Source organism: Abramis brama, assembly GCF_963993115.1.
Source record: "Abramis brama genome assembly, chromosome: 17".
In the NCBI taxonomy this organism is placed as follows: domain Eukaryota; kingdom Metazoa; phylum Chordata; class Actinopteri; order Cypriniformes; family Leuciscidae; genus Abramis; species Abramis brama.
The window spans coordinates 12,407,850-12,421,383 of record NC_139979.1 but is presented as its reverse complement, the minus strand read 5'-3'; the positions used below and the strand labels follow the sequence as shown (position 1 = coordinate 12,421,383).

Sequence of the window (13,534 nt, the reverse complement as noted above, 5' to 3'; positions counted from 1 at the left end):
GGTTGTTGAACTTCAGGTTTCCATTCAAGCACGCGACCATATTACACACAAACCTATTTATATCAATACACACACACACACACACACACACAAATAAAGAGCAGGGTGCTAAAGGATCCTGTGTATGGATGAACACCCACCAGATCCGGCACATGCATCGGCAGCAGCTGCTGGGGCCACACCCTCGCTCGGACCATCACCTGGGGAGGGCGCAAACGCATCTGGGCCGAACCAAACCAACAAAACCCAACAGAGAAAAAGACACGGGGATGAAGAGGCGATAGAAAGAGACTTCTGTAAGTGAACAGAAACACTCTATACAACCCAAATGGCAGTAAAATAGACCAGTCTGGGCTGTATACAGTTTAATTCAGTGTGTCCACACACACACACTGAGGGAAATGAGTCAGCCTGCGTGAAACATCCAGTCAATGCCGTCAGGACCAACAAGTGAGTAAAACGTGTTGGATGTGACAGCATTGCTTCAGTTAACTAAAGCCAAGGCGGTGATGAGCATTGTGGAATTTGATATTTCAAACCCCATCAAAACCTGCACGACTCATTGTGATGACCAGGTAAAAATTAATTAATTTATTAACTATTAAAGAGAAAAAAAGCTTCTTTTTTTTTTCTTTTTTTAAAGCCGACTGTTACAGTTTTTCTCGATTGCTTAAACACTATAACCAGGCTTTTGAACTAAAATTTCAAAACCTTAACGCCATTTATCAAAAAGCACACCCATTTCCCTAAACTATACACACTATTCCCTGTTTTGACACATGAGTCAGATTTGTTGAACTGTCACTGCAAAACTCTACACACAAAACCCTTAATTTCTCATTGCCTACACCATGTTGTCATCTAGAAAGCACTAGCATTCAATATTGTTCATTCAAGTCAGCACAGCTTCAGCTCAGTTAGCACACAATTACCCAGGTGGAAACACTAAGAGTCAAAATTGAACACACGTTACTCAGAACCTTCACTAGATAGATAAAAGGGCCCAAATCAGTTTATTGCGTTTTGGAACAATAGATCCAGAAAGACATGAAGGAAGAGGGATAAGGAGGAGGAGGAGGAGGAGGAGGAGGAGGAGGAGGAGGAGGAGGAGGAAGGGCAAGGACAAGAAGACGAGCAGTCTCAGATGAAATTCAAGCCACTCTAGTTTCCCATGTCTTAGTCAATGGTATGACTATGAGGGAGGCTCAGCTACGAGTAAGGCCAAATTTGAGTCGCTTTACCGTCGCCTCAAGAACCTTCTGGAGGTGTGGTGGCAAACAAAATTCTATCACTGAATAAGAGACAAACATTTCCAATAGTCTTTGATGAGGTGTATTTTCTTGCAAGAAAAGGCCAGCAGTCGTACAGTCACACAGAGCGGCTGCAGAGTGTGACAGTGAAGGGAGGGCATCCTTTCTCCTTTATAGTCTTGACTCCCAGAATGTTATCTTTCTAGGCCAATGATGGTATTTCAACCATATGTGGAACATCCTTAGACGTGTTCATCATATTGTATCCTTGAGTGGAGAACCTCCTGTCACGTCCCAACACTCTTTACCATTCCAATACAATTCGAATTCCATATTAGAATATGGTTTGTGTGTGCTCTTTTACTGTCATATGTTGGTCACACACATCTTACTGTAAGTAAATATAAAAAAAAATTTAGAGGACAGAATAAAAAAAAAAGTAAAAGGTAAAAAAAGTTTTTTTGTTTTTGTTTTGTTGTGTGTGTGTTGTACTGTGTGACATGAATAAAATAAAAATGTGCCAATGCATCCACTGGTTGTGTCTTTTGTGTTCATCATGTGAAAGGGTTTGTGGGGGGGGGGGGGGGGGGACCACAAGCAACATAACTTACCAGTTTTGGAAATGTTGTTTTGAATTTATTGCACCAGTGTGTTAGACTATGTTGTAGTGTGTGTGATTTTGAGGGCTTGTGTGTCCTGTCTGAGGGCAAAGTTTGGTTTTTCAGCAAGAGTGAATGGTTTTGAGTGTAGAGCTTCATTTTGACCTGAAAATAGGATGTTTGGGGAATTGGGTGAGACGTTATGGATTTGTGTTTACAGTTTTGAGAATACGAGGCATAGTTTCAAGAAATGTGTTTAAGCAATCGAGAAAAACTGTAATTTAATTTGAGGAATATCAAATCAACAGTCTGCACAGCTTTGTATGAAACAAGGTATCAGTTACTGGTAGGGTTGCCAACTTCCATATAATACAGAATCGTCCTGCAGTTGAAGGAACTGCATTAATTCCACTCAAGACTTTTGGGTTACACTTTATTTTAAGGTTTGATTATACATTTAAGTACTGAGTTATATTAATTAACAACATGTACAACATGTCTGTAATGTTGTATGAAACTTTGATAGACATTAATAGCAGCATTATTATAGTTTATCATAACAAACTAAAACTAAAAACCTTAAAAACATACGTTAGACATCACGTTTTTTTACAACAAGTGCAATCAAAGTGATTGCATCTGAAATGCATTTTAAGTACTTTTTTTTTTATATATATACAAAAGTTGGCAACCCTATATGTTAGAAAAATGTATGTATAAAATGTAATTGGTTCGTTTACTCCAAATTTAAAAACATTAATATCACATTTCTGCTGGTAAAGTGGAGCTAAACTTGAGCTGGCCTGGGCTTAAACATTTGCATGGCATGAAATTTGACAGTTTAAGGTGATTTGATGTCTCTTATTTGCGGTTGACCTTTTATAATCAGGGCTGTACTGAAATGTCTGCTGTAAGCGATCTCATCTCAAGTGAACTAATCCTTAGCTATACAGTATGCTTCATTAAACAAATGGATCAACTCAGCTGGTAGGCCTAACAGAACTTCTGTTCTTTTCTCCCTTGGATTAATCCTATCTACATATATTGTTCTCATTTGAATAAAAGCATCTGTTAAATGAATAAATATTGTCCAGTGAACTAATTATCTTCTACTTACACAATAGTGACTTCAGGCCACATATTGGAAAAGGAATAAAAAACACTGCTAATTATGTTTGCCAATATGGCAAAATGCATTTACTTAAATATAAAGTAATTGACAAGTTACTGTACCTTCATGAAAAGCAGTCATGTGTCAACTGAGTGACTTCAAACAGTACCAGTAACAATCCATGCACCCATTCACAAAACAACCGATGAACTCATATTCTTCCCTGATAGTTAAACCTGGAAATGACCTGACTGACCTCCAAACAGATCCATGTCTGAGACGGTGGCAGGCACTGGCAGCGAGGCAGCAGCTGCTGGTTCAGTAGCAGAAGCTGCGGCAGAGTCAGCCTCAGAGAGGGGCGCTTCAGAGTTAGCGGCAGCAAGAGAGTCTGGAACCCCGCCAAAGCCAAGCCACAACCAAACCACGGCATTCAGAAAGACAGAGGAGGAGAGAGAGGCAAGGAATGGATGTAGGCAGGATGAAAGAAAGCTTTTTTTTTGTGGTGAGATTTTAGCAAAATGACTTCATAAAGCTACAGCTGGATCAAAAAAGAAGAATGCAGATTTGGACAGTAAAAAGTTTGTTCAGAAAGTTCCTGGTAGACAAGACGCAAGGGTGTCCTGCCCATTCAAATTTTGAAATGATTTTCAATTATTATTATTTTTTACTTTTTTAAAACAAAATTCTAAATAAAATATCCTTTGGTGAGTAATGATTAGGTTGCTAAATTATTATAGGAAAATAAAATAAAATAAACGTTTCAATGACCATTCAAATTTTGAAATGATTTTTTTTTTTTTATAAAATAAAATAACGTTGATTTTTGTATGATACATTTTAAGGCTCAGATCCTGGATAGAACACTTACAGTATGTATATGCAATCTAAAAATCATCTCTACTCACCCTCACCAAGCAGATCTGACACCAAAGCCAAAAACAGGGAAATGAGTGAGGAAGAAAAGAAGAAGATTATGTTAGATGCAAACAGATGTTTGATCTCTCCTTGAATCAGCTGATCCCAAATTTTTCTTTCTAAAGAAACTGCAGCTTACAACTGGGACTTGACAAGCTTGGGTAGAAAAGCAGAAAGGGAAAGACATTTCCAATTAGTCTGTCATTATAACTCATTAGAATGCCCACTCAATATATATTGCCCTAATTGGCCTAATTTAGGTAGAAAATGGTTCATGCAGTGGAGCTCAATAGACAAACTAGTAGTGGTGATATGAATGATGAACACACCGATAACAACCTAAACCTCCAGTTCTTTAATCTCTGTAACAATAAATGCTGGAGATTTTTGCACAACTTTAACCAGAAATGTGATCAGTTGACCTGCCCTGATAAAACAATATCAAAAAATGTAATAAAAAGTACATTCAGTACTTTTTCAGTACTTCAGTACAGTGGTTATTGCTGGTGATTATGATTTATAGCAGCAAAATGAAATGACATCAGCTCACCTCCCCATGATGCTGTGGGAGCCGCCGAAGCCCCTGAGGTTGGAGCCAACAGATCAAAATCCACAAGATCATTAAAGCCGCTACTATAGAGAGAAAAAGACAAGAGAGAGTAATGCATATACAGTAAGGTCATGTCACAGATGGTTGTGTTTTATTATAATAAGACAACTTACTTGATGGTGGCTGTAGCTGGTGCTGCTGCAATGGTGTCAGTTACTGCGGCTGCTGCAGAAGGGGGATCAGCGGTTTTGGCAGGGGTACCAGCAGGCGTTCCATTATTTGTTGGAGATCCTTTCTATATGTGGAACATTGGATTTACCATTTATTTTAATAAATACAGTAATATGAATTATGTCTTATAATATTTTATAGTATTATACAGAATTATAGACAGTACTGTTCAAAAGTTTGGGGTCAGTAAGATTTTTTTAAAAGATATGAATATTTTTTTACTCAGCAGCGATGGATTTAATTGATCAAAAATGAATGTAAAGACTTTTACATTGTTACCAAAAAAAATTCCATTAAAAAAAACACTGTTCTTTTGAACTTTCTTTTCATCACAGAATCGTGAAAGAACATGTATCACAGATTACACAACAATATTAGGCAGCACAACCATTTTCTACATTGATAATAATAAGAATTAGTGAAACAGAAGACTGGAGTAAAGGCTGTTGAAAATTCAGCTTTTCAATCTCAGAAATAAATCACAGAAATAGAAAACAGATTGTTTTGATTCATTTAAATTGTAATAATATTTCACAATATTACTGTTTTACTGTATTTAATCAATTAAATGCAGCCTTGGCTAGCATAAGAGACTGACTCTAAACTTTTGAACGATAGTGTAATACTGCATAACTCAATTGTAAAAAAGTTTCACATTACTCACCTTAGTAGGTGACCTAGTGGTAGGAAACGTAAATAATGTGAGAATGGCTTTTGAAATAACTTTGACAAAACATTATACTCAAAAAGTTAAATGATGGAATTATAATTCATGATATGAGGAATCATTTCAAACAGCAAGCAGGCATTATGCATTAATGACAGGTCTTATTGTCCTACTACTCATTTTGATTTTTTTTGTAGGAAACATAATCCAAAATAAATCCAAGTTATACAATCCTAAAAAATTATAATATTTCTTTTAAATTAATATAATATCAACAGCTGGCATGCACTGGGGAATACGGGGGGGAATTCATTTACGATACAAGTTGCATGACACTGAAATGAAGACTACCAAATACAAAATCGATCAATTCATATTGAGCAATCGATCAATTCTAGGCTGGCACTGTTAGTTTGTTAAGTTCAGTCCGGTTCAACTTGTACAGAGTGAACTTAATTATAATGCTCTGCTGGGCAAAAAAATAATTAATTCTATAGAGAGAGGGAACTTTAACATTTTAAAATGCTGAAACTTAAAACTAAAGTTCAACCATCAGTCTATAGAACTGTGAACACCACAATGACGACAACATCACCATTACAGTACAAAAATATAATTATGTTTACGGTACAAGTGAATTCTGGCAAACATTCTGTAGAAATACTCACTCATCACTGTTAACACAAGGAAAGGAGGGACAGTATTACTGTTTGTAATAAAAGTATCGATTTTATCAGCAGTAGAAAAGCTTCATACATTCGAGATAAAGATAGACTTCTTTTGTTTCATTGCTTCATATTATTCAGAAGACTTTAAGCACTTACACTTTCTTCCCCTCGAGTGTGTTGAGATGTGTCTCCAGAGATTCCAGAAGACTCTCAGGGGCCTACAAAGCCACAAAACAATGCATTAAAGTGACCTACCACCAAAGACACAATCATTCAGACTACATAACACAAAAAGACAAAGTCAAGCTGCTAACAGTGAATGAAGACAAGCAGAGGACAAAATATACTAGAAAATGACTATAACTTATATAATTATAGTTTATACTGTAACACAATAAATGTATACATTTATATAAGTTAATAGACTTAATTAAGTAAAGAATTCTCCCCTCTGGTTTGGATACAGAACACAATGCTTTAGTTCATGGTCCCAGTGGGGCCCACAATGCACTGCACCATGCTCACTCATGCATTCAGGCATAACAGAGACATTCAGAGCACATTATTGGTTAGACATGCCACATAATCGCAGGTGGGTGTATCTCATGGGTAAAAATGTCATGCAGTTACAGCTAAATAGGCCAAACAAATCATATATATTAAAATAATATATAATCTGGTCCATTTTTGGGGTTAATTCATGAATAAGAGCTAAATAAAAAGCCTTGGGTCTAGGGTAATATGATATGGGCCATAATACCACAGAGCATCTATCGATTGTCTAGGTCTAGTCAAGATACACACATCTAACTTACATACATGACATCTAATGCCACAAACCCTTTACAATTCTCAAATCTTGATAATTAAATATTGTTTGATCAGGCCTGGAAAAATACCATCATTAGTATCATATATTCAACTACCTATCATGTACAGATAGAGTGGGATGCCTTGTCAGATCTGGTGACCCTGCTGTATGTCTGTAGCTGTTCACATAATACATCATTTTGTAATGCCTGTACAAAATAATAATAATGCAAATTAACAACAAATGTATTACTGTATTTGATGCATAAACAGCAATCAGAATGGTAAAACACACAGAAAAATATTACAATAGCTATATTTCCATCCAAAGTAGCAAATTTAACTTGTGCGCAAAACTGGACTCAAAATTGGATCACATAAAGCATTGCGAATAAAGCACTGTTTCCATCCCAGGTGGTCAGGAGAACAAAATCGTCACTTCCTGGGAACTTAAAATGGAAGTTTCTGCAGTCGGAGGCTTCCCTGAGGCTCTTTTTTCATACATCATAAAAGATTTGCGATTTTCAGAGAGCACAGACAAAACGTAATAAATGCTGTCATGTTATTTTGCGTTCAGAGGAGGAAGCCTGGTGTTCGAAACGCAATCCTGTGAGACAGTTCTGGGTGGTCATTATACAAATACCAAATCATTCTGATGACAGACTTTGGCTTAGGAATTTCAGAATGACCAAACCAACATTTGAGATGCTGTGCAATGAAATTGGTCCGTTGGTTAGTCCAGTTATTCGATCTCATCCACTGTCGACGCAAAGTCGAGTGAGTTTTTTGTTGAGTTTCAGAAAATATTTCCATCGTAGTTTATGTGCAGGTCTTCTTGTCGGATAAAAAAAATATCCACCTCAATTGAGCGCATCTCGGCATTTCCATCCACCGTTTTTTAAGAAATTTCCCAAAATTCGGAATAAAATAGGTGGATGGAAACACGGCTAATCATAATGAACCAATAGCACTCACTCGGACAACTTATCTAAACATATTATTTCTTATAAAGTAGTAAATTAAGAAGTAAATTAACCTGTTTTACAGCACCACATATGACAGCTAGATGCCATTTGACCAATCAGAATAGAGTATTCCGAAGTGTAATTAATATACATGACCTATTGCTGTTCATCAAAATAGTGTATGATAATTCCTACAACAATTCAAGCAGTGGCAGCTAAACGAATCCTTCATGGCAGCACTCTCAGACAATTACACTGGGGTCCTAGCAGACAGATTGGAGGCTTGAGAAGTACCCCTGAGAATTGAGGTTTGAGCTGAAGTGTTGGCACAATACACCAATACACTAACCTCAGGCATACCCTCAACATCTCTCACCTCCTTTTCCCATTCTCTCTGTCATACACACACAAACACAGCTACACACAATGTCATAAATATTTACAAAGGAATAATGGAGATTAATTCACATACAATTAATCCATTAATTACCCTGTGCTCTTTACCGAGCAGATAACAGCAATCCTTAAACAGTGTGTTAAACACAAATGTGTGCGTTGTGTCTCTTTGGCTCCTGTAAGACATGAGAGCTTTTTTTGTTGTGACACAAATTAAAAAATTGGTGTTAAAATGTTTCTTCTGATTTCTAATTGCAGTGTGAGTGGGAAGGGTTGCATTAAGACGGAATTTAATGAACAGGAACGGGCTTTTCTGAATTTAAACTCAAACTCATATTTCTTCACACTAAAAGCAGCTAAAAAACAAACAAATATCAATTTATTAATTCTGTTTGGTTGTGTAGATCGGGATTGCATGCACAACTGATCACTTAAGTATACAACAAACTTGCAAAATGCAGCTATCAAAAGATTCCAGTACATTTGAGTCCTTTAAATAGGGTCTAAGGGAATATCTAAAAATAAATTAGAACATTACTACACCCTGTTAAATGTAATCAAATTTCTTGAGCTACACGGCTGTGCATCCCAGGCCGAAACCCAATTAAAACCACTGCCAAATCCAGAACCCAGGCAGTCATGCACGTCTCCCTCCAGCACGTCCTGAACTTCGCCGCTGGTCCAGAGTATCTGAAGGCAACCACCCTGACATCACGCACAGCATGCTTTCAGAGCAAGCCTCCTCGTTTCTGCCAGCATGAAAAACTTTCATCATTTCATAACAGAGCTTCCACAACGGCAGAACCTTCTGTTTGCAAGCTTTAAAAGCTTGAATTTGGTGTTTTCCATGAATAGAGCGCAAAACAGGTGACTGAAACTATTTTAAAAATTAAGTCATTTTTTGTTCTTTTTAATAAATGGAAAGGTGACAGGAGGTGGGTATTTTATGGGCAGATATTTTCTAATAATTGTATAATTTAAAACATTTATTTATTTGATAACATTTATATATACTGTATATAGAACATTAAGAATATATATATATTATATATATATAAAAAACATTGAGCAATAAATGTTAAATAAACATCAAAATTCAAAATAGAAGCACAATGAGTAACAAATTTGCATGCATATTTAGTCTAAATTAAGCTGTCACTCTCTGGGGTCTTTGCTCTGTAGTGATGAACATACATTTCTATTGATTTGAAAATACTATTTGATTGATTTTTTGGGGGGTAGAAGGGTTGAAAGTTGGACAGAGGCTGTCAACACAACTATATATAAAAAAAAAAAAATATATATATATATATATATATATATATATATATATATATATATATATATATATATAATGTCCAAATATTACATCTTGGGTGTCACAAATTTAAAGAATGTAAAAAGAATTTAATACAAGGAAAAACACGTTAACAAGTTTACGCACAAAAGGCAAAAATCACCAAAATCAAAATAGCTTTTACAACAGAAAAAGAAGCTATTTGTGCTTTAAATGTTTTTTTAAAAAGTCTGGGGACACCAAAGTGCTCCATATTCACGGATATTCACCAGCTATTTTCATATTTTGCTCATCTAAAAGGGAGTCAATATTCCGTTGGAGAGAAATTTACTGAAATTCCCCAAAAATGTCAGATGTCTTTAAATAGATTTTAGGCAAATTGTTTTGTTCTACATATTAAATGGGTCTTAATGATTGTGGAAACTCTATTCTTGGCAATTCTTCAGCTTTACTGGGATGCAAATGTGGCTGTAGCTTATGTTCTTGTCTCAGACAGCAAGCATTGCTGCTACTCCGCTCATGATCCTTCAGTCACATCCAAGTTCACTCTGAAATGAGATTTTGTGTGCAGTTTATTTAATGAGCACTAATGAGGATTGGTTTTTGCTCTCTCCTAAACTGCAGGATTTCCCAAAGTGGAAAACACCACACACTACTCACTCTCTCAGCCTGTGTGATCAATCTGCACCGCTGAAATAAGAAGACAGGTACAGAATCTGTCAATCAGCCGGGGGGCAAAGGACAGGACGGATCCATGGAACATGCACCCTTCTGACAAATGCCCCATCATGAGAGAAGAATGACCACTTATATGTAGCGCATTGATGTTTAAGACTGGCCCAATGGTCAGGAAAGGTCAACAACCTCTCAATTGTCTAAAACTGCTGGGATTTCTCAGATTTGAAGGCTAAGACACATGCAACACATGTTAAAACAACACCACAACACTGACGTGCATTGTTAGTACTGACGTAGAGAGTGTTGGCATCATGAGGAATGGAACGAAAAGGCGGAAAATGCAACTTAAACAGAGCCTTACCTGCGTCAGTTCAGGAATATCGTTTTTGTCAATTCCCACTTGCTGTTGGACAAAAAGGAGAGATTATATGACATAACCTACGAACCACTAATGCAAGTTTCACTGAACATTTTATAATTACAAAATATACATGGTTTACCTCAGCAATTTTGAGAAACTCTGAGACTCTGGTCATTCGTGTCAAGAATCTTTTATAGATTTCCAATGCTTCTTTGCATTGTCCTTTCTTCATCTGGAAAAATTTCTCTAAAAATGAACAAGGAAATCATATTAAGTCATATAGATGTGTCAAATCTTGCAGACTGTCAATATGCCATCTTTGCAATCTGAAAAAATAATATCACTAAACTTTAAAAACAAAGACTTGCCTAAAAGATTAATGATGCCATCATTGTAGCAGGCGTACAACTTGATCAGATCCTTGAAGAGCAACAGGAAGGTGGCATTGATCACCCCGTTTACAAGATCTTTTGGATGAACCTGAAACAATAAAGCAAGAGAATAAAAAAATGATCGTTTCTAGTACAAGCTGTGAATATATTTATTCACCAGCTGTCAAAATTTACCAGCTACCTTACAGGAAAAAAGCTTTAGTGAACATAAAATGTAGACTGTATTATATTTAAAATTGTAAAAACATCATTCAAATGACAGTATGTCACAGATTTGTATCTTGCAAAAGTTTTTCCTAACTAGGCATGATGCTAGTCAAGTTTGAACCCTGTGTAACAGCATCAGGTGTTAATACAGCCTGTGATGATGACAGTAAACAGACTCACGTCAAACTCCAGCAGAGCATCAATCTGACCCTGCAGCGTGGGCATGCCTTTCAAGAGCTTGTCTGGAGACATTGTTCTCATCACACCATCAGCACTGAGAAACAAACACACATTCACATGGATTTGGTGGTAAAGAACATGTCACTTGTAAGTGAATATAATCCAGAATCAGGTATAACAACAATTCTTGGGTTAAATGTTAAGATCAGCCCCACCCTTACTGGAGTTTTTGTAGGCCATGGAACATAGTCACATTGATGTACATGCTTTGAGACTGTCCAGATGTACAAGTTGTTTTGTACAATGCCACTAGAATACTTTTTTCCCAAGCATCCTGTTCTTTTATTGTTGAATTATCATTCTCAACTTCCTCTGAGTGAGAAGGACTAGAAATGTTGGCTAGCTACCATGAATGTTACAAAGAAGATATTAGTTCAACATAGAAATTTTTCAGATACGTTTTTGTAATGTGTTTTGTATGCTTTCTTGAAAATGAAAAAAAAAAAAACATGGAAATTTTACATCTCATGGTATGAACCTGTAAAAATGTATTTGTCATACCATATAAAAATGAAGTAGTGATACCTTTTTTTTTTTTAGAAATGGTGACTACAGCACCTAAAATAAAAAAAAATATTCATACATTCACATACATTTTAACCTAAAATAAAAGTTTGATGAAAAAGTCAAGAATAGGTTGTGTCATCTAACCATTTATAATAAGTATAATATAATATAGAAAAGTCAAATATGGTCTAATAGATATGTTCATTTTCAGGGAACATTAATACAAATTTCTTAGAGAATTAATTAAAAATGCAATTTTAGTCTCTAATAATAAGATGTGTGCTGCCAATGTGTTTGGGATGTCAGCCAATTTATATGTTGTAGCTTCTTCATTGTGTCGTGTCTGCAATGAGACCTTGATCACATACAGTAACATACAGTAGGCACACACACACACACACACACACACACACACACACACACACACACACACACACACACACACACAATAGTTCCAAGAGAGCAAGGAACCTTGTGAATAACCACAATAACTACTTTTCTACAGAAGCATCACAAAGCTCTTTTCTGGGATTTGAGGTTGTCCTTGATTTCACAGCATCCCACTCAAATCTGTTACTGCGCAGTAGTGTTCCAATGTCAATGCAATGTAGCAGAAAATTCATTTACCCTTTCTTCACTCGGCCAAAGTCGAAAGCCATCTGTCTGTATGCAAACGCCTTCTCGTTCAGATACCTGCTGTAACGTCTTATAAACGTTGACATGTCATAACCTGAAAGTACAAGCCATTATAAATACAATGGGCTGATCATTTTTACTTCATAGGCAAATTCAAATGTATGCAGTGGGCATGACAACAAAGTTGATTAAATAAGAACCGTCAAAATTTGCTAGTTTAAGAGTAGTGGAATTAATTATAGCTCACATAACTTTTTATAGGCATTTAATATCACACAAGAAGATTCTGACTAGCAGCTGCTGTCACTGCATGAAATATTACTTACCATGAGAGCCAGTTTTGTCCAAAAAATTGCTAAGATTGAATAGGGTGTTCCTGGAGGCCAGGTACTGGATGAACCTCTGGAGAAAAAAAAAAAGAGAAAAAAATGCAATTATGTGCATTAATTTTTATATATTTTTTTTATAATTATAATTTTAATTCAGTTTACAGAATTATAAATCAGATATAAGACTGCTTTTTGTAACACAGAAGACTACAATTTTAATACTTCCCTGAATTAATAAAAAAGGTCCAATTGACAGAGCTACAGAGAGATGCATAAGAAATGCGTTTGAAAACTGCAGTTCAGTGAAGAAACAGAATTCATTGCTACCAAACCGATATAATCAACTCATGATTAATCACTCAGAACTCACATTAAAGCTTTGAGTGGGAGCGAATGGACAAATGGAAATAATAGCAGAGGCTTTATCAAGAAAGACCAGCACACTCGCTGCATATGAGCAGGGTATACCGCCTTCATTTACAAACAAATTTATGCAGCTTGACACATTTCATGAAAAACAGTAGGCAAACAAGGCTATGGAAAACAGTAATGAGCCGCGAATATGAAATGAAATGAAAAATATTCACTAATCAAAATCATTAGAAAAAAGATACTGTATGGTTCCATTGACAGTACGAATACTTAACTGGAAATAAATGTTTTTTTGTCTTGTTTTCTAGCAACAATAAGTAAAAATATGATTATTACTTGTTTGTATTTTAATT

At 35.9% G+C, this 13,534-nt stretch overlaps 1 protein-coding gene across 3 annotated transcripts in view; it reads right to left on the bottom strand.

The window, feature by feature from the left end:
• snap91a (synaptosome associated protein 91a) overlaps positions 1 to 13,534 on the bottom strand; it is a 48,407-nt gene that overhangs the window by 12,987 nt on the left and 21,886 nt on the right. For all 3 annotated transcript variants that reach the window (XM_084088515.1, XM_084088516.1, XM_084088517.1), the window contains exons 3-15: positions 12,807 to 12,882; positions 12,472 to 12,574; positions 11,278 to 11,371; positions 10,867 to 10,978; positions 10,638 to 10,744; positions 10,499 to 10,540; positions 6,148 to 6,209; positions 5,321 to 5,333; positions 4,599 to 4,720; positions 4,426 to 4,508; positions 3,866 to 3,880; positions 3,217 to 3,348; positions 141 to 221 (exon numbers count right to left, since the gene is read on the bottom strand). In XM_084088515.1, coding sequence (XP_083944641.1) covers positions 141 to 221; positions 3,217 to 3,348; positions 3,866 to 3,880; positions 4,426 to 4,508; positions 4,599 to 4,720; positions 5,321 to 5,333; positions 6,148 to 6,209; positions 10,499 to 10,540; positions 10,638 to 10,744; positions 10,867 to 10,978; positions 11,278 to 11,371; positions 12,472 to 12,574; positions 12,807 to 12,882 — 1,042 coding nt within the window. The remainder of the gene's footprint in view (positions 1 to 140; positions 222 to 3,216; positions 3,349 to 3,865; positions 3,881 to 4,425; positions 4,509 to 4,598; positions 4,721 to 5,320; positions 5,334 to 6,147; positions 6,210 to 10,498; positions 10,541 to 10,637; positions 10,745 to 10,866; positions 10,979 to 11,277; positions 11,372 to 12,471; positions 12,575 to 12,806; positions 12,883 to 13,534) is intronic.